We start from the raw sequence: 26,001 nt of genomic DNA, 5'->3' as shown, positions 1-26,001 counted from the left end.
CCATCTGTACTTACTACGCTAGTTCAGACGGCTCATATATCAAACTATATATATATACTATTTCACTAGCTCATACGGTGTAATCACTGAACCGTTTTTACTAATTATTTGTATAGACTCTTTTACACACATGGTTAAAAAACATTCCGCATAGAGTTTTTAAACTGTCTTTACAAAGATTTCTACAGTAGTGTTAGCTTATGTAGTAGACAGTGTCATTTTTTAACGCATGATCAATTTTTAAACTCGAACCAAACAGAAGATAATCTATCAGTCTAACTTTACTTTTTTGGTTACGTGGAACCCATCCAGTCGCACTCGGGGACATGAGAAAATATGACACGTAAGGACATTATCGCGCCAAACCAGAAGGCAGCGGGGCGTTGCATGATGCATCACATCGTCTTCAGAAAGCCTTTGAGAGATGCTTGAGATCAAAGGAACTTTCAGAGAAGAAAATAAACTTTGGTTGCCCATACTTGGGGGCCACACATGCGCCGATCCATGCACCGATGCACATGTGTTGTACTCTCTCTCTCAAAATATAGAGATATTATAAGATTAGAAAAATTCTTTAAAAGTATATTTTAATTATTAGTTTATTTTGTAATATATTATTAATTGCTACAAAATTAATATCGTGTTAAAAGATCTATAAAATATAGATCTATTGATATAACTTTTATATATTAAAATATACGTATAATTTAACTAATTGTTAGTTAAAATTTATAAAATTTTACCTTTTCAAATAATAATACAGCCTATATTTTTGACAGAGGGAGTACAAGACTACTACTACAGTGATTATAAATTCATATCGTTTTAGATAAGACACGGTCTCTGATACATAATTTTGACTAATATTTTTTATTAAAATATATTTATAAATTGTATTAAATTTATGATATTATGAAATTATTTTTTAGATAAATCTACGCATATGATTTTAAATTTTCAAGCCAAATATTTTAAAAGCTATTGTTAGTTAAAGTTTTAAAATTTTAATTAATTTTTTTTCTAAAATGACGTATATTTATAACCGTAGGAGGATATTTGTTTGACTCCGTTGCTGTTTGGCAATGGCCGGTGACAAATGGTGATCATGTGGTATCCGGCAACAGCGCTGTGTTCTGGAGCCTGGGCCGTACTTCCCTTTGCCGATCTTTATCGACAGGTGTAAAGATCAGCTTTGAGGCCTTTTCGAGTTTTGTCACGTCGCCGCGATACCAAACTTGATAGAAACAAGAAATATGGGAAAGAAAACGAATATACCACACAATTTTGCTAAGAAAATAGTCTACCAAACAAACTACTTTCCTCTGGTGACAATACACCAAACTTGGGAGGCGTAATCATAAGAAGTAGATCGCATTAACTAGCATATGTTTAGGTTCATGACGAAGAAAAAAATATTCTTGATTGGAGAAGAAACTCGCCATCCGAAGAAAGGTGATCTTTTCAGAGGAATATGATAAAAAGAACTTGTGAAGGGAAATGAAGATAGTTTTATAGTATAAATAAATAAATAAGCGGGAAAAAGGCAGTTTTTTTGAGGAACAAAAATAATTAAAGTTACAAACCTGGGTCCTATTTTGGGCCTAATTCCATGATCTACAGACCAAGCCCAAAACAGGCCTGGCTCTTAAAGCCCAACAAAACAACCATCCACATCCACCGTCCAACTGTTCTCCAGGCCCGAATCCAACGGTGCGCCGGACCTCGCCCTTCCCTTAAAACCACACGGTCTCGCGCACGGCGCCCCCTGACCTCACACCCTTCGCGGTCGCGTTTCGGAAGCTTCTGGAGACCACAGGCGTTCCACCGCCCCTCAAGGCCTAGAAAAAAAACAGGTATCGCTCGAATCCGAGAGGCGATCCTGCCCGAGATTTCTTATAGAACTTGTAATCCTAGCTGGTAGTTTCATCCGATTTGCTCGGCCGGGGTGAGCGCCGCACTCGTCGTTTTCCCTTCTTGGAATTTGACGCGGTTGGATTATGATTTGGAGTGCGTTTTATCCATCGATCGGTCGTTTCTTTCCCCTGTGAATGAACCCTAGTTCTGTACCGTGTTGCGATTCATTGGCGAATACGGGGAGTTCTTGTTTGGAATCATTTGGGGTTGGAGTTTTGGGGAGTATGTTTGGCCGTTTGGGAGGGTCCAGCTTTGGAGGCTGAAACTCAAGTGTTGCTTAGGGATTGGGGGGCGTCGTTGGATGGAGCGTCGGAGGCGCTCTGGTAGAATTGCGGAGTGGAAGTGGGAGAAGGAAAGATAGGAAACCCTTATGGATTGTGATGTTTAAAACAAAAGATTTCTTTTTAGCATGACTTACATTCTTTGTGTCTGAAGAGGGACTGATATGTAAATACATAATGCAGATGAAATATAATTGCTGTTGTGTTGCTTCTAATGACCATTATTTTTCTTATTTTCTTAGATCAGTATGGGGAGAAGCTACGATTACAGTCCATCACCGCCAAGAGGTTACAGGAGAAGAGCCCGCAGTCCAAGTCCTCGTGGTCGTTATGGAGGCCGTGCTAGAGACCTCCCAACTAGTCTTCTGGTGAGGAATCTTCGCCGGGATTGTAGGTAAGATTCTCCTTGCTCCTCGATCAGTAATGGCATGATTTTTCCCTTGTAGACTTAACTAATATTTGGTGTTACTTACTGTCAATAGTATTAATTCAAAAATCAGAATGGGTTAGAAAGAATAGAATCAGTGCATATGTATTTCGTTGTGTGATATTCTCATATTCTCAAGTTCTTCATCTTTAGCTATGCTTGGGTGTTGTATCTTGGTTTGCAAAGCAAAATAAACAACAACAACAACAACAACAATAACTGCAACAACAACAACAACAAGAACAATAATAATAACAACAATAATAATAACGTTTAGATCATTTTTTTTCAAATTAGTCTGAAGGAATGTAGATTTTGCACAGAACAAATAGGAACTGAACATATACGGGTCTATCTACTGTGCTCCCACCCCTGCTTAGCTATTCCCTGAACTATCATTGAAGGATTGGAAATGCATTTTGCTGTGCAATTTTTTCCTTCATGAAATGTGCCCCATCTCCACTTCCCCTAATTGCACAGATCTTTTGGTTATGGAATCCTTTTTTTATGTCTATGGGGTGATTCATTGTTGCAGACCAATGAGAATAGCTTATTTAACGCCACACCGTTTTAACTTGGAGATTATTATTTATTACAAATGCAGGCCTGATGACCTCCGTAGACCATTTGGAAAATTTGGTCGTCTTAAAGACATATATCTGCCAAGGGATTACTACACTGGGTAAGGCACCTCATCTTAATTACTTTGAGTGGGCATTTTCAGGTGGAGGCCTATGTGCAGTTTGGAGATCTATAGTACACTATTTTATATTTATACCAGAACAGGTTTATTAATTGATTACGGATGCCACTTGTTATTGAAATTCTGGACCTGTACTTAGCATTTTTTTTTTGTTTATGCTCTGTTTTTATTGGTTTACATTGAATTGCTTTGCCCACCCCTTGAGGTTAACAGTGAAAGTAACTTTTTTGAAGACGCAAGTCTTAAAGAGTACTATTGAAGAGAAGGAAGAAATAGAGATTTAAGAGATATGCAAGTTATGAAGAGTTTCAAGTCTATCTTTAAACTCTGATGAGTGCAAGGTCAGCAGCCTAGTGCCTGCTTTACTGTTGAAATTGATTTGTGTATATCAACATCCAAATGAAGAATTAACAATTCCTTGATTTGACTGACTTGCAGTCTTATCTGCATGGTTCTTCTGTATTATTCTGGAGGATTGCCATTTTTCAAGAAAAAAACTTATCTTTGTTAATGTTTCAGGGATCCTCGAGGATTTGGGTTCATTCAATACTTCAATCCTGACGATGCTGCTGATGCAAAATACCATATGGATGGGCAGAAGTTTCTTGGAAGGGAAATTACTGTTATTTTTGCAGAGGAGAACAGAAAGAAGCCTTCTGAGATGAGGTCCAGGGAAAGAGTCAGGTACAGTGCATCACTTTCTCATCCCAATTATTCAACTGTGCATTGATTTCAATTCTTTTGTTTTATGAATACACTATCCATCTGCAGTGGCATGGCAGAAACTAATTTATTTGTAAATATTTACTTTTGTAGTGGCAGAAGCCATTCTTATGATGGGAGATCGCGCTCAAGGTCACCTGGAAATTCTTATTCTCCAAGGGGTAGATCACGGTCCCTCAGCCGAAGCTACTCACCGGCACCTAAGCGAAAGCACCATTCAAAGTACGATTCACTGTTGTTCAGCTCTCTGAAAATTTTGTGCTCTTGACGCCCTAGTTGATTGATGCATCTACCATCATGACAGGTTGCGGTCTCCACGGGAAAGATCTTTTTCGTGCTCACCAGTGGACAGCAGATCGAGGAGTGCAAGCCCAGCCCATAGTAGGTCTCCTCGCAGGCAGAGGTCCCTCTCTGTTAGCCAGTGAAGTAGCTCAGGGTTCAGTATGACTACCCACAGGATCTTGTTGATGTTAACGTCGAACCGTATATGTTTCAGATTCTTTTTGGCACCCTACTATTGTATTCTAAGAGTATTAAACATGTATGGTGTATTATGAAACCTTTGTTGGGTGGATTGAGAACAAACGAACCTGGATTCTGATACCTGTTGACAGGTGCGCATATGAAGTGATTTCTGCTGCTAATATGGCATCATTCATGATTTATCGATATCTAGTCTAGTTGGAGCAGGTGAGTTTCTCAGAAAAATGTTGAATATGGGTTAGATGTTTGAGTAGCTTTCTTTAAATTCTGTTTCTTCAATTCCCTTCCGCTTTTTTTCCAAGTAGAAAAGGTCTGTTCTGAATTACAGTAAACCAGTGTTTCCGAAAAATGTCTGCGTGGTAATCTGTGGTTTACCGTGTACTGTGGCCACAGTTTCAGTTCATCTGCCCGACTCTGGTTCGATATGTTGGCCTCTGTAATTGAATTGCTGTTATTATCTTTTACGTAGATTGAAAGTAGATGAAATCATGTGTAATTTGTTGCGTGATTTGATGACGTGATAGGCGGATGGAAGGACCATTGAGCACCTCCGGCCTGTTACTGCCAATTTGGAAATCGGCGAGTGCCATGTGGTAGTACTTCTTGGATCTTGATCAGGAGGTAGTAAGGGAGCAGTTCTTCTAGAAGCATTTTATTTTCCTCATTTTTCCTGTTATTCCAGTAGCAATTATCTTTAGGATGTAGGAATTTCACAGGAATTTCGAGGTAAGTAATACAAGTCCTATGAAATTCCGTCGGAAATCCTCCATTCGAATCGAAACCGTTTGGGTCGTTGCATGCCATGCTCCATTCTGATGGATACAGTTCCTTTTTTTTCCCTTTTTTTTTTGTGAGAGAGAGAACCTGGAGGTCGTACTGCCTGATTGCCGCCTCGTCGGTTTGCTCCAATGTGACGCGTTATCGCACCGGATGAGCCCAAGACCTGGAGCTGGAGGAACTATCTGCCGTTTCATCTCAACTTTTTCCTAGGAAATTTTGTACGGCAAGAGCTTGGCCAGTTGAGATTCCAACTGTCACTTTGACCATGGGAGTTGGAAGGAAAGCATTGGTTTGTCAATTGAACGCGAGACCTAATTGGTCTTCAAGGACTTCAGGTCCTGTGAGGTCAAGGAGTGAACCTTTTTTTTTGTTTACACTACCGCATCTTGTTTCGAGAAGGCAATGCGGTTGTCAACTCGAACTAAACCGTGTATTTTTTATTTTGAGAGGACCATGTTGAATTCTTGGAAAGAGGAAGAAGGATGGAAGTCTGATGCTGAATGGCAGGATGAGGTTTCGTCTTGTTAGTTTCAGTTAGTTGGGCCATTAGCATAGCACTGTTTGAGTCGTTATCACGCTTCATTCTGAATTTTCTGATGGACAAACATATCTCTACTTCTCTGAAATTGGCCTGCGCACACATATGCATCTGTCACAAGTTCACAACTGATTGCATGCAGATGGAACATGTACTTACTGTCTGACCGTGAGAGCAACAGAGCGGCTGGGGTAAGACGTATTTTTATTTGAAAAAGTCAAGCTTCTTCTAGTTTGGAGCAGCAATTATTAAAAAGAAAAATCATCGGTGTATACTGGGGAGGAACAATGACGTGGCAATACATATGCAAAACTGCACACATCACAAGTGCCATCGAACTGAAAGATCACAACTACTCCAATTAGGAACATTCATATGCACCGTGATTGGCGACTCTGATTCAGGACAGGGGAAAATAAAAACAAAATACACTGCGGGGAGGGGACAGTTGGGTTAGTCGTTGAACAAGCTGGCGTCCACCGCGCCACGGTGCGTGCGTAGTTTCTGACACGTACCCGTTTCCTAATCGATCGTGTCACTAGCTATTACTGTGCACGCGAACATGCTTAATCAAATCAGACGGCAGCTGATGCCAATCAAATATCATAAGGTGATGAGAGAGCACGCAGAGGCACAGCTCCCCTATGGCACCCGTTTCTTGAAAGCAAATACTTCCTCCCGTCCTAAATAGGACTGTTTGTTTAGATCTCTACTTTTAGTCTATTTTAAAAAACTGTGATTTTGATTTATCTAAAAATTGCTTTTAAATATAAGTTATTATCTTTTATAATAAATCTTTAGCTTTTCAGTACATAGCTTCTCAGAAAAATATTTCCCAACAAATTTATCATTTTTCTTACAAACCACCTCTTCACACCTTATCTATTTTAACTTCTAACTTCTAGTAACAGTAAAAACCGAACCAGAAATAGAAAAGGGCAAAAGTCTTCGATGCTCCGCGCGGCGTTCCCATCCTGCCTGCCTTGCGTTGGCTGCTGCGCTGTGGCCACGTGGAGAGAGGAGCATCCACGAGAACGCGGCCCCAGACCGGCGTACGGCGAGTGTACGTACGAGGCGAGGGCGTGGTACGGCCGGTGGGGCCACGCTGCAATTACTTTTCCGTGTATACTAAACTAGTAGGTTAGATGAGATCTAGGCGAGCATGACAGACAGATTACACTACAGCTGGATGGAGCAACGACTGTAGCGCATGGGTCCGCGCGGCAGATCCCGTGCTGATCCGTGGACCGTGGCCATGCATATCTGCGGAACTTTTGACCACCGCCCGGGCCGTGCTTCGACATGGCGCCGCGCTGCGCAAGACTCAAGCATATATGCTTCCCGGTTACTCTCAATCCGCGGTATGACCGGCCACGGTTTATGTCTACTAAGCTGTACTGGCTTGGCCATTGGTTATGTTCCTCCCGCTACCAATAAATATCGTTTTGGCTGCATACAGTCAAAAAATAAATTTTAACTATAAATTACTTTTATATATTGATTTTAAATATTTATAAAATGATATGGGTAAAAAGTAGCTTTATAATAGTATAATTTTATTATATTTTAGAAATAAATTATTACACAAAAAATAATAGTTAAATATATATTTTGAGAACACTAACTACTGCTCCATAGTGACACACCATGCATACAATATATATATATATATATATATATATATATATATATATATATATATATATATATGCTAGCTAGCCCGGCCCCGTATACACCAAGTTGAGATGACCCTACATCAACCTCATCACAAGTACGTGCTTATAATCATTTGCACCACAAACATTTTCAACTATACACACGTGCTATTTAGCACGCAGCGCGTGGAAAAATATTTCACATGCCGACCCGCATCAGGCCAACCCCATCGAAACAAACTGGAAGGAATGTGGTAAAATCAAAAAAATGGAACAAACTCGAAACCCACTGGAAAATGAATATGGTGCAAGACATGCTCTTCTAGATCCTATGAAAAAACATAACACTGATTTAATAATACCGAAATGCATGGTTTTGTGTGACCAGAACACATCTATTCTCCTGCCTGTCAGGTGTACTAGAAATATATTAGCAAGCAAACCACAAAATATATGTTACGTGACCAAAAAATATATATTATAAAAAAAGAAAACCAAAAATTCTGACGGATTGATTCATTTCACAATAATTAACAACTTGTGAAAATTTCTCCCTAAATAAGAAAATTAATTATGTAATCAGGGAAGTAATCTTTAGCTGACTAAGGAAATAATCTCTTTCTGATTTATTGGTAATATTACCTATAAGATTTTCTCTTTAAAAAAAGACTAATAACGTAATAGGGAAGCGATCTTTAGCTAATCAAGAAAATAATCTCTTGTTGATTTTGTTGGCAATAACAGTCCGTAAGATTTTCTCCCACTAATCAATGAAGTAATCCGCTAACAAACTTTATTGAAAATAATACTTTTGGATTAATAGCCAAACTCCACCCAGAACATTACAAGTTTACGTACAACAATTAGATCACTAGTGACCTTTACAAAGGGAAAGTATAAAAAGTTTGACCATGCATTGCAAGTGTAACGAGCACAGAAAGACGGAGAGATTCACGACCCTCTTAAATCGTCTCCACCGATATTAGCTAAAAATCTAGATATGAAGACCTATAGTGTTTTACGAGGGACTAGAGGGGAGATAGGAAACAACCACTATTTAAAGGCTAGCTAGATGGCTTTTTCCGGTTGCAAAAGTAAAAATATTGTTTTTTCGATTGCGAGAGTAAACTTTCGGTTTTTCCCGATTGCAGATTGGATGGCGCGTTGAATACTTATTTAGTGTGCTTGATGTTAAATATATATATATATATATATATATATATATATATATATATATATATATATATATATATATATATGAAACATAGTTGGTACTCTCGGAAGTATGTACTCCCACATACGTATCTCATAACATAGTGAGTATCTCATGTGATAAATAGTATGTATATAGAGTATACATATGTATACATTTTTAGGTGGTTTGTACTTTTTTTTAGTATATTACATTTTTATGTACAAATATAAAAGTATTATCAAAATCTATTAAAAAAGATTGCATTTTTTTCATGTAGTTCACATTAGAGCATCTTAAAATAAGTATATAAATATACTTATAGTGATAAAAGAGTATATCTAGGTCATTTATGTGGTATATCATATCAGGGAGTATGTACTTCTGGAGTACATACTCCTAATATAACTGTGTTCAGACTCCATAACAATTAGAGCTTTAAGCCTTTCTCTGTCTCTCCTTAATCCAGCCTCCCATATATGTTGCTGTCCTCCTGATCGATACCATAATTTGTGATCGATTAAAGTGCAACTGTAGCCGATCCTCCCCTTTTTGAAGCCACGAAAGAGACATGCTATTAATTTCTAGGCTAAAGCTGCATCATTATACCTATGTTTATTTTCTATGTTTATACTTGTACGCTGGATCACCGGCACTAGCTGCCGCTCGCTCGCTAGCTAGCTAAACTGAAGTCGAAATATCTGATGGATTATACTTGCCTGTACTTCGTCTAAAGTCAATTTAGAGGTGCGTACAAAACTTTTCTGTGTTAGGAATTAAAGGACTTAAATAGTTGTATATTTTTAATTTAATTTGTTAGGCATGCTTTCTATATTATCTCTCTTCTTGAACACTTAATACCTCATATCTTGAAGTGGTGTTTTGTAAGTATATACTAGCATATGACAATCACACAACCTGAGAAAATTCGGAGAAACCGAGAAAACAAAAGTTGGCCAGGAAACCAGCAGGATGAACCGGGATCTTTCGTCGTCCCTTGCCGGATTCAGACCCTGACTGACTGTAGCTAGGCCGGAGGAAGGCTGCAGCAGTCCAAATTAAACTCCAAAGGGGTATACATAAAATGACAAATTGCATGTCGGAGCACCTGCATGCTCTTGACTGTAGCTTAGATTTGCCTTGCCTTGCTGTCCCTCATGTGCACCGCCCTCTGCACCGGCGCCCTCGAATTAACAATCATAAATCCTTCCTAATCCTGTCCTAACTCGCCCAGAAATAAATGGAAGCTTCCGTGGAAGGTTCGGTTCGATCTCATGGAAGAAATGAAAGCTGTAACCAGGTTCTCCTAGCTTGGACTCGATCGTACGTCGCCCTGCTGCAGCTGGAGGATCGGAGTACACGTACGCGACGGATTCGCCATGCATGCGGGCAGCAGCCACGTCACGCATGACCCATCGGTTCGGCTCGCATAAATGCATGCAGAATTAGCGTCAAACACCCTGGCGTTTCCGGTTTGATAATTGCATCATGTTGTGGATTAAGGTATCAACAACCAATGCTGCTGCTGAAAGCGTTCCGTCGATTATGAAACGGGGCCACCGCTCTTGAATCGGTCGTTCTATTTTTTGGGGCTCCTTGCATTGGTATCTTGTTAGTATTATGTATTGGTATGTATTATATGTATGTCCGTGGTTTCTGTGATAGGTTTCGGATCTTAGCGGTTGTGTGGATAGGCACTGGCCAGCACAGCGTATAAGGGGTTTATTATATATGTGAATGTCTAAATTCCAATTATATTCTTTCTGTCTTGTGCTTGTTTTGATTGAAGGAACATCAATTAATTGAGATATAATGTCATTTTTCTAAAAAAACAATCAGGCTGATGGCTTGCATATTACTACGTTGTGACGTAGGATTGGTTCCGATCTTCTGGTACGCAAGGATAGACTCATTTTGGTGGAGAGTCATGTTGACGATCAGAATCCAACTGGACGAGAACAACGCAATTGCTACGGATCCTGATCCTCTGCACTAACGATGAATTAATGCAGAGGACCACTATTTGCATAATAAAATAGATCTGATGCATCCAGCGTGAAATCAACCTAATGCATTCTACTGTAGCTGCAGTAGTATCTGCAGTTGGGAGAAGCAATTGCAGAGGATTCCGATCGAATCGCTACGCTGAGGGGGCTACGAGCTGAGCCTCCCGGCCTACAGCTTGGCAACCAACACCCTTTACTACTGCAGAACTAGTTAAAAGTAGTGATATATCAGTACTGGTTGTATTAGAATCAGAACTGAAGATGTATCAATACCGGTTCTTAAGTTTTCACACGCGAACTATCAGTGAGCTAAGAACTGACACTAAAATCATTTATTAGCTGATAAATCAGTATCAGTGCTGGTTCTAGCCACGAACCGAGATAATATATCAGTGTCGGTTCTAGCCACGAATCGACACTGATGATTGCTACTGTCACAATTTATCTTAAAAAAATCATAACTTTTTCACACGAAGTTGGATGGAGAAAAACTTTATATAAAAATTGTAGATCTCGACGAGTCTACAACTTTGTAGTTGATAACTTTTCAATTTGAGGTCATTTAGATGTCCAAATAATCTTAACAAAGTTTTAATTGTGTTCGATAACAACTCATCTTAAAAATTCATAATATTTTCATACGAAGTCGGACGGAGACAAACATTACATAAAAATTATAGCTCTCGACGAGATCTACAACTTTGTAGTTGATCAGTTTTTTATTTGAGGTCATGTAGATGTCCATATAGCCATTCAAACATTTAGTCAGAAGATGTCAAAATGATTGATTTTGCTATTATAATAGAGAACGAACGATAGCTGAGATGGTTAGAGCGGTCATGCGCGAGGGTCTGCTGTGAGGTCGTGAGTTTGAATCCTGATTGCCGCATGTGAGCAAAAATCACATAACTTGTATGATCGGGAGAGAAGCATGACTGGTCGGGTGCCTCTGGCTGAAAAAAAGTTTCTTGTTTTTTTTTTGGCCCAAAAAGTTTGAATCGGGAAAAACCATATCAATACCAGTTGGTGGTTCTAACCGGTACTGATATAGTTTTTAGTGTCAATTCTAGACTCGACACTGATAGTCACTTACTATCAGTGCCGAGTAATCAGTGGCGGTTCAAAACCCGTCATTGATTGCGATTTTGAACCGCCACCGATGTCGTATTCTGTTGTAGTGCTTGAGCCCCTCCCCCCAAAAAATAATGTTATGTCATGAATGAGGGAGGAGAAGAAGAAACTATAGACGGAAAAGAAGAGGAGGAAGAAGAGATAGGTAGATGAGTCCACTCTGCCTGGTTACACTACGAGCCGAAGTGTTACTAATCGTACTAAGACATAGTTGACCTGACATGAAGATCAATCTCAACAAGCAAACAAGAATAAGGATAAAAACCAATCTGAGGTAGGAGATAAATTAAGTCTAAGAAAATATGAGATGCCCTAACCCTTCATACATGGTCTAATCGACCAGACCCACGAAGAACTGGTAGCACACTACGCAAAACCCACTAAAAAAGGTTGTCATCTCTACTTATAGGCCTCACACAACCGGCTAACTTAAGCGCTACTGTAAGTCATAGCTTGGGGGCTACTCTCCCAAGGAAAAAAGGCTACTTTAGCTAGAAAGCTTAATGACTACTTTGTTCAAATGTATTGCTAACTTGAGGGCTCCATCAGACTCAGGAGGCATCCTCTAGATCCCCCACAAAATTACAACGCAGGAGGCCCAGCAAAATGACACTTTAGCGGATTTTCTTCCACTATTAAGAGCTCACATCACAACTTCACTACCATTCAATGTACATCGAGATTGGTACACTGCACGTATAAAATAGTCCACATGTGCAGTGCACTAATATCGATGTTCATCGGACGATGACACTGGGGCATGTCGTGAGACCTTCCACAGGAAATGATTTTACCGGCCGAAACAACAGTGATCTTTATTTTGTTCCAGTTTTTACTCATACGTAGTATACCGTGAACATCCACAGATGAAGAGAGGATGCAAAACCTATCGTTCATGGATACCTACCACTTACGGATATACCCGTTTATCTGCTAGCTATTTGTAATAATCATTTGAATACAACAGTCTGACCCTGTATTTGTTAAAACAATTTCTAATTAGAATTTGAATTTAAAACAGTTGAAGTGTAGCGGCATGTTAATCCAGTTGAACTGGTCACAACAAATTCATAGGATTGCTAACTGATGTTTGCAACACGCCTGAATACAAGTCTCATCATCCTGTCTGAATTTTGTTGAGAGGTTCTAGCTTGCCAGCTTGCCAAGATACTTCACTACTTCGGATCTTCAGATTGAAGTAACAGCCACAAAAAAAATGCAGTTCCAAGACACAGCGTTGTAGAGGAATAATAACTGAGAAAGATATTTAGCTATGAATTAACACGATTGTTGGCGCCGAATTTGGTAATCCCGTGTAACATAAATCCGTTCTGAATAACTATCACTTTTCACGGTGACACGTGATATGTTTACGAGCAAACAAGAAAAGAATTTCAACCGGCAACCTTGAGGATCACAGTCCGAACGATTTACAAGCAAATCAATAAAGAACTACCACCCAAAATACGAGGACTCAAAGTAGCAGCGAAGAATTACTCTAAAACTACCATAATATGCAGAAAAGTAAAAAAACAAAAGGTACATGCAATAGTTACGATTGACTGAGTTGTTGTTGCAATCGGCCTCCACCCTTAACTATTTATAAGGGGGACGCGATCTTGGTCCTAGAGAATCAAAGTATGACTCTATTTTAACTCTAAACACATTCTGTTCAGCCAAAAATGTGAAAAGAATCCGAACAGATCTACGGATCCAACCCGAGTCAGACTCGAACTGAACACCGGATGGTCCGATAAGAACAAACTTTTGATCGCCAGACTATCCGGTGAGTTCAACTCGGCTGGACCCCAAACTCTTTCCTAGTATACACTGGATAGTCCGAGGTTTGAAATACACTCACCAGAGGCTATCGCCGGACTAATATTTACAGAGAGCAAATCCTGTTGCAAAAATTTGAAATACATGCACCGGATGATTTGGCGTTGACACCGGAAGCCTCACCGAACTAATTCTCGTAGAGAGCAATTTCCTTTACAAGTTTTGCCATTGAACTCACCGAATGATCTGACGCTACCTCGGATAACACACCATACTATTTTTTGCAGAGAGAAATTCTCTCTATGGGATTCAAGCTATAAGCATCGGATAGTCTAGCGATTGCACTAGAACCCTCGTCAGACTATTTTTTTTTTTTTTGCAGAGAACAGGTTTTTCGGCAAATATCAACTTACAGGTACCGGATATTCTGGCATTTACACCGGAGCACTCGCCGGACCAATTTTATAAAGAGCGTGTTTTCTACACAAAATCCCCTTCTACTCACCGGATAGATCGGTGATAATATAGCCTTAAGCACCAGACTATCCAGTATGCACAAAAATCTGGCCGTGCCATTTTTTGCTATCAACACATGCCCTCCTATTTTTTTTGGTAAAGCTTACTTACCAAAAAATACTTTTTCTCAGTACAATCATCAAATAATCCATTATTCATCTTCGGTACTTAGGACGATATGAACAATATATCGGCCACATGTATGTTCTAAGGGTGATAGTAAATACATCGGCCATGTATAACTACGTATCCTAGAATGATGGAAAATTACATCGGCCAGATATGCTTACCTCTCTTCTAAAGCATCTTGCCACACACTCGGATAGTATTTCTTCAAGTATTTCCCATTGATAGCTTGAGGCATCTTGTCTTCTTGTAAATATTGCAATATATACGAATTTCCAGGTACAATTCCTGCAACCTTAAAAGGACTTTCCCAACTAGGAGACCACTTTTCAAACTTATTATCTTTAGACCCGACAGGTAAAATTGTCTTCCAAACCAAATCTCCTACTTGAAACGATTTTTCCTTTACTTTCTTATTGTAGGCTCTAGCTACCCTCAATTTATCCTTTTCAATATCTCTCAAAGCTCTAAACCTTTCATCATTAAGGTCATCTATTCTATCTACCATAGCATTATAATAATCCACGACCGACAAATCATTTTGTCGTGCCACTCTCAATGCGCTAAGATTTACCTTAACGGGCAAAACGGCTTCTTGTCCATACACCAACTCATAAGAAGTAACTTTAGTAGCACTATATTTAGATATGCAATAAGCCCACAATAAAATCAACAATAATTTGGCCTTTCATAGACCTTAACGGTTCATCAGCAAAATCATTTTTTATTAAAGTATACACCCACTTTCTAATTCTACCACTCAAAATCGGCTTTTGCAACATGTATTTAATAACATCGATTTGTCATGCAACCACATGAGTACTAAAAAGCAAATAATGTCTCAACTTGGTGCATGCATAATACAATAATAAACATAATTTTTTAATAAACACATACCTTGTTTCCGCATCCAAGAGACGCCATAAGTGATCACACATTCTTTCCCTTCACTTTCTTGTATAAGAACCGCATCCAAGAGACGCTCATTGGGAGTTGCAGGGCATCCAGCGTGTCGGCGAAGAGGAGGTTGATGGAGCTCCCTCCATCGATCAGCACGTGATCAAGTTGGATGTTTTGAACGGTGGGTTTGACCACAATAGGGCAGCGACTAGGCCGCTTGACACTCGTGGGGTGGTCGGCCTGATTGAAGGTAAGGGGCACCTCTGACCACTTCAGATGTGGGCTTGGGCCCAGCATGTTCGCCCACACCTCCCTGACCACCGACTTGTCTTCCTTGTCTGAGGAATATGTCACGGTGCCTCCGAAGATGTGGTGGACCATGTGATCAGCCTACTAGTACCCTAGTGCCAACTGGTCGGGGTTGGCCTCATCCTCACCATCCTCGTCGTGCCTGGATTTACGCTCTCCAAGCTCCTTGTCAATGATGCCCCGCATGACCATACACTCAATCAGGTCGTGGGCATCTGTGCGGTGGATCGGGCAGTAGTTATGACCCTTCTTCCCTTCCTTTTTCTCGAAACCCCAATGCGGTTGACCGGTCTGCTCGACCACCACGACATCGGATGGTCCTTACTTGCATTTTTCTTCTTCTTTTTCTCCTTCCGGCCAACCCCTTTGGAGGAGGCAGGCTGGTCGGAGGTCGGCCATGACCTGGCATCAATCTGACACTCACGGGCCTCGACAACCTATGTGCACTTCTCTACGAGCTCAAAGAGCTTGGTAGTGCTCTGGATTTTCTTAGTGGCCAGCTTCTCGACCATCTTTTGGTCTCTGACCCCTCTCTTGAATGCTATGACCACGAATTCACCAGTGATCCTTGGAATGGTGTTTCAGTACTTGGTGAAGTATCGGATGAAGTCTCACAATGACTCGCCTTGTTGCTATCTGACTTGGTATAGGTCGTCCTCCACCTTGGGTTGTGCATAGGTCCCCTGGAAGTTGGTGACAAACTAGTTGCACAGATCCTCCCAGGAGCGGGGGAGGTTCATAAGCTAGGACCGAGCTGAACCGGTTAAGGCAGTTGGAAAGTAGTTGGCCATTACTTTCCTGTGGCCTCCTGTGTCCTGCACCACGGTGGTATAGATTTGTAAGAATTCCTCAGGGTTGATCGAGCCATTGTACTTTTTGGCTAGGATCGGCCGGAACTTGTCTGGCTAACGCACCTCTTGTAGCCGGGCTGATAGGGCGTTGCACCCCATTCCGTAACGGGGAGTCACCCGCTGATGGGTGACAGCACATGCTCAGGGAGAGAGACGACGGCCACACGGTCCTGAGGAGGGGCTGGAGGAATCAGACACCTCCTTGTGCAGGGGAGGTGAGTGGTAGGGATGCTTGCCCTTTTTCTGCTCTTGTCGGGTGCAGTCCTCCTGCTCTAGGGTGGCTACCTGGCTCTAGATCACGCTGCGGAGGTCGCATTGGCGCAGAGAGTCACGCAGGTCAGAGGGTTGGCTATCTTGATGCGGCGGGGGTCTCCAAGCACTCCATGTTACTAAGGGAGGACAAGATCTTTCCTACTGTGGGGTCTGCCATGATTCTTGGCGATCACGACCATCACCAGTCCTAGCAACAGACATGGTGTTTTTCGCCGTAGTTTGGCATCAGATGGTCTCAACCAAGAGGGTGAGGTCACGCAACAATGACACTACTGGCAAAGACTCCGGTACGGATACCGGTGGGTGCTTAAGAAGTATTTGCACGGTCTGCAGATTATGTGCAGGTGTCATGGCCTCATAGTTAAGCTACCGAGCGTGAAGTGGCGACATATCACTCTGCCAAGGACCGTGTCCTCTGCAGCGACTCCTCTAGTTGACACTATGGTGGTTGGGGCATGGCCTGGGAATCATTCCCTAGACCCGGAACACGAGAGCCTCTGCTACCCCCCCCCCCCTGCACGTTGCTTGAACTATCACACAAACTTCTCGTTGAGCCTTGGAGCCTTCAGACTCTGATTCGGTGTACCATACCAGGCTCATCTGGGTTGTAACCCATGATGAACACCTCACGGTGACCAGAGTCCTCGGAATAAGACTCAACAGTTTCTATGGATCTGGCCACGGGTAGCCCAATCTAATCTCCAACACTTACCAAAATGCAGTAATGCGCCCCCTACCTGGCACACCAACTATCTAGGGTTAATCCCTGACAATAATTCTAAGGTTACTAGTCAATGGGCACTGTTCTAGGCGCGTGAACAACGCTTGTGGTGTGTGTGTGTTTGTGATGAACTCAAGAACATAGAGGTTATCCAGGTTCAGACCTCTCAAAGGATAACAACCTTACGTCCTGTGTATTTTGTTATCAATATTTGTAAACTAGTTACACATGAGTCTCTTTTTTCTAGACATGTTCTCCTCTTTATCTACAGGAGAAGGAGAACTTATAAGTGGGCACTTTTCCGCTGACCCATACCTAGCTAGAAGTACTTTTCTCAAGCCATCACCTGACGTCGGTGGTACTGTGGGGCCCGTCCCATCCTTTTGAACACCTCCACTCTTATCTTACCTCAGCAACCCTGCATGTCCTCTCACTGTGCGTCACAAGCTCATCTGCTAAGCCATTCCATCCTAGCCTTCCATGAGTCCGCATGCAAACTTGTCCACTTGCCTGGTTATTCCGCAAACCCTGTCCCATCTGTCGCGTGGTGCTAAGTCAGTCCACAACACCCTACTCCATAGCAATTAATGCTACAGGATGGGGTATTACCCATCTGCACTGGTCACGACTTTGTTCACTAGAGGAGGAGCCTTGGGATGGAAAATACTTGAGTTGATATCAATAAATGCAACTCGACAGATTACATATGAATGCCTTGTGACCAGCAAGGGCTGGTCTTAGGATCACATTAAATCACAAGGAGGCTGGTCACACAAGCCTTATGCTGGTCGTGCGAGCTAAGGGCTGGTAGTGTGATGGGCCAGGGTTCAAGAAATATCCCCCATCGAACACCATATCCCATGTGGGGCCCGTTAGCCAGGTTGCCCCATTACTCAATACGCCGATAATAGGGTTTGGGTTGGGAGTTGGGGTTGGCAGGTTGGCGGCGGGATGTTTGATTGGACCCACTTGTCAAGGAGATTAGATGGATAAATGGGTCCCATAGGTACTGGTATGTACTACCCATAAATGTACCCGTATACCCATAGTGTAGGGGTTTTTGCCCATGAACGTATCCACGGGTACCAAATTTGAACCATACCCTACCCTATTAGGGCATTTACCCATGGGTAATTGGGTTTAATTGTTGATGATGAATAGTAGATAATTACCATATTCGAGCACCTCAAGGTTTCCCATAATTCTCGAGGCATATCTCTATCTTCAAAAATGGGATCTCTGGATGAAAGAAAACTACCTGTAAGTACCCAGAGTATCCATAAATAGGTATCTCTAGGAACGGGAAGTAGGACTCCAGAGGACATACGACACCACCATATATATACGGAACATAGGCCCCTGCGGAATACAAGAGCCATTAGAAGTCGAAGAAGTCGCTTAAACCTTTTGACAAGCAAGAAGACACCCGAAGCCAAGTAAGGAAGTCATCGACTAGGTTTAGACCCTTCTGGCCTAGCCACATACCCCCTTGTAATAGACTCAAATCAATACAAGACAAACATTACATAGGGTTATTATTCTCAAGGAAGCCCAAACTTGTATAAAAACCCTCATGTGTTGTCATGTGATTCGTCTATTCGAAGCATCTGCTACCTCTTCAACAAGTTTGTTAGATCGACGGTTCACAAATCGTCAACAGCTGGCGCTGTTCGTGGGGAACATGACAATAGGCATTGAAGAGTCTGTACAAAACATGTCGTCGGTGTCACTAAGCCTTCGACGAGAACTGGTTTTTCGGATGAGGGGTTCCCTCTTGTTGGCGAGCCAATGATGGATTAGGTGAATTTCAATGACAAACTTTTCCAGTGATGATTCAAATGATGAGATAAGTCCATTTATAGATCAATGCGCTAAAGATTACAGCATCGAGTTCGAACCACTCAGCTGCTAAGATAATTGTGAATGTTCGATTCACAACAAGTCAGGATCAATCCCCACAGTTTTTGACAATATGAATTATTAAGACACCAACCTAGAGCAATCCAATGAAAAATCCATGATGGATCTAGATACTTCCTCCAACAAAGGTTACCACCGAGAAGTTTTCGCTGTCAGAGACAACGGTGATGATTTGGGTAATCATGTCAACGACCCTACAAACGGGAAGGTCCCTCCGGCTCTGGGTGCGGGCAACGATTAGCACCAGATGAGCACACCTCCTCAGATCCTTAATGGAGCACCATCTCTTGACCATCAGCAAGGGCTGAACGCTTTAGATCTGCAACCTCTAAGAGGATCCTTCTTCTACAAGAGGCCCTCATGCGTCATCCGACCACAAATCCGGTGACCCCAGCTGGTAAGGATTGGATGAACCCGACGATCGGCTTAACTAAAGACGTCATCATCCAAGCCAAGAACTCTCATCTGGCCCTGGTCAAAACCAACGCTAATCGGGGCAGACCACACAATCCCCCGTCGCAAGACATATTGGACTCGGAGTGGCATAACTCCCTGAACAAAGCTTCCCCGAGATAACAGGCCGAGAACTCTCATCAAACCCTGGCTGAAAACAATGCCAATTGGGGCAAACCACACAATCCCTCGTTGTGAGACATATCGGGCTCGAAGAGGTGTAACTCCCAGAACAAAGCTTCGTAGGATGACAATCAAGAGAATAACCGCCGCTGAGCCTTACCAATCAAAGGTCCTCCGATCAGTGAATTGCACAAGGTCATCGACGACCAACGAAGGATGCTGAGCGCCTCTAAAATGGATTCATCTACCCTCATCAATCTAAAAGGGGGATGTCTTGACATCAATCAAATTGGGACAAATATCCGATCCTCATGGGAAAAACTCACGAGGCTATTGGAACCAAGCAGGGCGCTATCAACAGATGACTGGCCTTCTCTCCAGATTTACTGAACATAAGCTGGTGTGAGGAACGGTGACGTCCTAAGAGGGGGGTGAATTAGGACACTTAGAAACCTAAACCAAAATGGCTCTAAAAACTTCACAAGATAAACCTATCTCAATTTCTATCTAAATGTGCTCTAAGTTTATCTAGTATGTCTACTCTACCGCTCAAGAGGATTGCAACCTACTCTATCGCTTTAGAGGATTGTAAGGTAAATTGCAAGTACGTAAATGCAGAAACATAAATAAGGTAGAGAGACAAACTCAACACAAGGGATTTTTATCCCGTGGTATCGATGGCATGAATACCACCCCTAATCCACGTTGGAGCTGCACCAAAGATATGGTCTCGGTCGGGACCTGATCACGGCTATTGAGCCACCAAGTCACAAAGACAAGGTCTCAACCCGGATGAACTACCAAGCCACCAAGGCAAGGCCTCACCATAAGCCTCTCTTCCGATCTCCTGCTGCCCTGATCACTTCAGAGCTTGAGCCACCAAGGGAAGGGTCTCCGCGTCCTCGTACATGTGTCTTGTTGCCGCTCCACACCAAGTCAGAGGGTCAACAACCTTGAGCCACCAAGTCCCAAGATATCGGCGAGTCACTAAGACTCCAAGGCATCAACGTACCACTCGATACAAGCTAGGATCACTCTTTGATCCCTTCTTCAAGCTGTAGCACCTAGCTACAATTCACTCTAGGCCTATAAGCACTAAATACTCTCTAATCTTATGCTTAATTGCCTTGAATGATCACTTTAAGCACTTTGATATCTTGAAAGTCTTCTCAAGTGTGTATGAGCTTCCTCAAGACTCTAGCAGCCTGCCACACATCAAATGACTGAGTGGAGGGGTATTTATAGCCTTAAAACCGCCAATAGAAAAGTTGTTAATGCCGGATGATCCGGTGAGAACAGTAATACTAACACCAGATCATCCGGTAAGTAAAAACTCAGAAACTAGCCGTTGGAACTTCACTCATTGCCTCTGTGAACACCGGACGTTCCGATGTGCTTTCAAATCCATCATTGGACCTTCCGGTGAGTTATCATGAGCCAGACCGCACCACTTCTTCTCTGTGTAAAATGCTCCGGTGCATTGATCTTCAGAGCACGAACCTTCTGGTGGGTTGTTCTTTATTCTTCAACATTTGCAGTCGCCTCTGCAAGAAATGCTCCTGTGCTATACTCCGATGTGCACAAACTAAGCACCAGACCTTATGGTGGGTTGATCTTCAGTATTCTGCACTCGCATTCTTCTCTGCAAGAAATGCTCCGATGTTACCCTATGCAGATCACCGGACTATCCGATGAGGTCCTCGGTCTTGTCTCCCTTTGTCAAAAATACTCTGATGAGTTCAACACACAGAGCATCAGACTATCCGGTGAGGCTATCAGCCTCTGTGCATAATATTCCGGTGAGGTCAATTCTCTTGGGGACTTCTTAAATTCAATCAAACTTTGTTCCGATTGTGGTGGCTTCTTGATGTATTGCATCCATGAGACCTACTAACATATTTCTTAACAAACATGTTAGTTCCAATGACTATGTTGTCATTAATCACCAAAATCACAATCATAGCATAATATGGCCATTTTCGCTATAGTTGACCAGCAAGGTTCCACCCCAGGACAATCGAAAAGTACAACAGAAGCACAAACCCCGTTGAGTTTCTCAAGATTTATACCATGGCCACCCAAGCGGCTAGTGGAAATGAAAAGGTAATGGTGAATTACCTCCCTACTGCCATTGAAGGGGCAGCTAGGACATGATTGACTAACCTATCACCGGGAACAATCTACCTATGGGAGTAGCTTTGCAATGTACTTCGAGCCAACTTACAGGGTACATACGTTCGCCTCGGCATGAAAAACTATCTCTACCATTGCGAGCAAATAGGGAACAAAACCTTGCATGAGTTCATACACCGCTTTAGCAATATCTGGAATAACATCTCCAAGGTCAGCGACTACGACATCATACAAGCATTCACTCGGGGGGTCAAGAGCCGGAGATGCGCTGAAGACATCACCATCCAGGAGCCTGAGCCATTCAAAGGAGCTCATGAAAATCATTGATGAGTCCGCCATGGCTGAAGACACACTTCTCTTCGTCAATGAGAAGATTTAGAACATTAAACGCCCTCAACCTAGGCTCGAGGGTGACAGGGTCAAGGCCAAGCGCAAGAAGAACATCAAGGGAGGTAAGGGCAAGAAAATAATTATGAGGAAGTTTTTTGAGATCTGCGTGGCACCCATCCAGACAAGCGTCCTAGTTCTTCTCATGGCAAGAGCTCTACACTAGGCTCCGAAGAATGTGATGGTAAGTTTTGATACGACCTCCACTAGACTGATAACCATAGCCTCCATGAGTGCCTCCTCTGGAAGAAGATGGTTAAAGTGGAGGTCGAGAAAGAGGCCAAAGGAAAGAAGACTCAGGTCATGCCCAAGAGAAGGGATTCTGGCTCCAGCGACAGTGAGGGCGACACAGATCTGATGTCTTTTCAACCGGATGAGAGGGCAATTGACCACATGTTCGGTGATTTTGTATCCTATGAGTCCAGAAGATAGTACAAGACAGTGGCTCGAGAAGTCTTAACAGCTATCCCTAAGGGTTATCAAACTGTTAAGTGGTCAAACATTGAGATCTTCTTCGACCAAGAAGATTGCCCGGATAACTAAATACAGCCAGGTCGCTTCCAGATAGTAGTCTAGCCTATGATAAATATCGAGTTCTTATTGATGGAGGGAGTTCCCTAAACATCCTCTTTGCTAACACACTCGAAGGGATGCAGATCTCCTGGTCTGTTATCAAGCCGGTTAGTCAAACCTTCCATGGTATAGTACCTGGATCTTCGATCACCCTCATTGGCCAGATATTGCTCCCTGTTACCTTCAAGAAGCAAGACAACTTTCGGATAGAAAAGATTATGTTCGATGTGGTTGACTTCGAGGCGGCATACGATGCCATCTTAGGAAGATCTACTCTCACCCAATTCATGGCAACCATGTATTACGCTTATCAGTGTGTGAAGATCCTAGGACCCGAGGGAGTCATCACCGTCCGGGGCTATCCGAAAGCATGCCTACACTGTTACAAACGAAGTCTCAACATGGCCACGTAGCATCAACCCGACAAGGAGACAAAAAAGTCGAGGCCTAAGGAAGTCGTGAAGTCCCACGGCAAAGTCAAAGCAGTTCCTCTGGATCCAACAGAGCCATCTAAGACCGTTTAGATCGGCTCCAACTTGGATCCCAAATAGGAACTCACGCTCATCACCTTCCTCTGGGAAAATGCCGACGTGTTCACTTGGCAACCGTTAGACATGCTTGATATTCCCAAGGAGGTGGTTGAGCTCAAACTAGCAATCTGGCCCAACACAAAGCCGGCCAAGCAAAAAATACGATAGTTCACGCCCGACCGGAAAGAAGATATTAAAGAGGAAATCAAAAGGCTCACCAAGACGGGTTTTATTCGAGAGGTGGATCACCCTGAATGACTCGCAAATCCTGTCATGTTCAAAAAATTAAACGACAAATGGCGAATGTGTGTTGACTTAACTGACCCAACAAAGCCTGCCTCAAGGATACTTTTCCTCTACCACCAATAGATCAGGAAGTTGACTCTACCTCTAGCTACGACTATCTAAGCCTTCTCAATGCCTACTCTGGTTATCACATGATTAGCATGCATCCAAAAGATGAGGAGAAAACCTCCATTATCACTTCGTTTGGAGTCTATTGCTATGTTAAGATGCCCTTCGGATTCAAAAATTTTGGTTCCACATACCAACAGGGAATGCAGATAACACTCCATGATTAGATCGGCCAGAATGTCGAGGCCTACATCGACGATCTCATCATCAAAACTAAAAAGAAGGAATATCTCATTTCTGACCTACAAGAAACGTTCAACAACCTGTGCAAGAATCTGAGTCATGCTGAACCCGGAGAAGTGCGCGTTTGGAGTCGACACGGGGAAACTACTCGGTTACCTGGTGCCCTATCGGGGAATCGAAGTCAATCCTGAGAAGATTAAAGCTATTGAAGAGATGCAACCTCCCAGATCAATTCGAGAATTTCAAAGACTAACCAGATGCATGGCATCCCTTTTAGCCGCTTTATTTCTTGGCTTGGAGATCTTGGACTTCCCTTCTTCAAGCTACTAAGGCAAAATAAAAAGCTTGAATGGTCAAGAGAGGTAGATGGGGCATTCAAAAACTTGAAGAGGCTCACAAGATTATCGTACCATCAATATTCACACTTGGTGAGATCCTGCACAATAGAGATGCAATCGACTGAATCGTCAAGTGATATGTTGAACTCAGAGAATTTGACGTCCGTTTCGTGCTTCACATAGCAATCAAGTCACAAGACCATGACAGACTACCTCGTGGAGGTGATGAAGCTAGAAGGAAATTTGTTGAACTTGAGATCAAGTATATCCCAAGGAAGGACAACTGATTCACTAATAGTCTTGCCCTCCTATTATCCTCACTATCTCCATGACAACCTAGGATTTTCATAAAGAAACTCTTAAAGTCGTCTGTGAAATCTTCAGAGGACACAACTGAAGCAGTGGTAGTCTACAAGACCTATAACCAGCTCAGGGGCTCTCTAGGGACCAACACCCCAAAATGAGTGGTGGGGAACTCGTAGCTTATCTTGAAAGCAAAGTTTTGTAGATGAACCCAATTTGTAAAAACCTTCAAGATCAAGTTATGCCTGAGGATGATGGACTAACTGAGCAAATTTCCCATCGACCCGGGATGTATACCTTGGTGGACGACATTCCCAATCGAATAGGTGCTCATGGAGCACTCATGAAATGCATCTCACAGAAGGAGGGTAGAGAACTACTCGAGGAAATCAGTGGAGGGGTGTGTGGATCTCACACTTCATTCTGAACCCTAGTTGGAAAGGCATTTAGAAAGATTTCTATTGACCTATAGCTCTCCATGATGCGAACGAGTTAGTAAAAAAAATGTAAGAGTTATCAATTTCATAGCAGATGAGTACATCAACCCACTCAGACCTTACAGACGATCCCCTTATCGTGGCCATTCACGACTTGGAGGCTAGATATTTTGGGGCCATTCTCGGTAGCGCCTAGGGGCTTCAAGTGTCTATTCGTCACAATTGATACCTTCACTGAGTGGATTGAAGCTGAGCCAGTCAGAAAAATCACTTTGGCAGCTGCCAAGAAATTCATCATGAAAAGCATCATGACAAGGTTAGGCGTTCCGAGTAGGATCATCACCAACAACGACACTCAGAGTAATGGACAGGTTGAGCTGGCAGACGATCTATTACTTCAAGGAATCAAGACCTGCGTCATTAACCGCTTATCCGCCTATGTTAAAACCTAGGCTTTCAAGTTGGCTAACGTACTCTGGGTACTTTGAACAACATCCAGCAGGGCGACGAGTGAAACGACTTTCTTCCTAGTCTATGGGGCCAAAGCAATGCTGGCCTATGAACCAAAGATCAAATCTCACTGAGTTGAATTGTACGCTGACAAGGATGAAATCCTGAGAAGATAGGATGATCTCAATGTTCTCGAAGAAAAAAAGACACAAGTGTTGATAACATCAACGTGGTACCAGCAAGCTCTCCGGCATTACCAGGACAAGAACATTTGCAAAAGATCTTTCACACCTAGAGATCCGGTCCTACAACTCGTACAGAGCTAGAAAAATAGCAACAAGCTATTTTTCAGGTGAGAAGGTCCCTATAGAGTGGTCGAATCTAGCCGACCAGAGTCGTATAGGTTAGTTATGGAAGATGGGAATATCGACCAGCTTCGTAAGTTCTAT

General features: G+C 42.4%; 1 protein-coding gene across 5 annotated transcripts; it reads left to right on the top strand.

Moving 5' to 3' along the window:
- The first annotated feature begins 1,767 nt into the window (after positions 1-1,767).
- Positions 1,768-4,669, top strand: LOC133912588 (serine/arginine-rich SC35-like splicing factor SCL33). 5 transcript variants are annotated; one of them, XM_062355410.1, is made up of 6 exons: positions 1,768-1,853; positions 2,443-2,589; positions 3,227-3,304; positions 3,845-4,009; positions 4,142-4,270; positions 4,353-4,669. In XM_062355410.1, the coding sequence occupies exons 2-6, from the start codon at positions 2,444-2,446 to the stop codon at positions 4,471-4,473; spliced, it is 639 nt and encodes a 212-aa protein (XP_062211394.1). In that variant the 5' UTR covers positions 1,768-1,853; position 2,443; the 3' UTR covers positions 4,474-4,669. The 5 variants fall into 5 exon arrangements, with proteins under 5 accessions (XP_062211394.1, XP_062211391.1, XP_062211390.1 ...); XM_062355407.1 differs by having other exon boundaries at positions 1,772-1,853; positions 2,438-2,589; XM_062355406.1 differs by having other exon boundaries at positions 1,782-1,850; positions 2,436-2,589.
- The last annotated feature ends 21,332 nt before the right edge of the window (positions 4,670-26,001 follow it).

Source organism: Phragmites australis, chromosome 3 (genome assembly GCF_958298935.1).
Source record: "Phragmites australis chromosome 3, lpPhrAust1.1, whole genome shotgun sequence".
NCBI lineage: Eukaryota > Viridiplantae > Streptophyta > Magnoliopsida > Poales > Poaceae > Phragmites > Phragmites australis.
The sequence above is the reverse complement of the archived record's forward strand: the minus strand, read 5'-3'. Positions and strand labels throughout refer to the sequence as shown.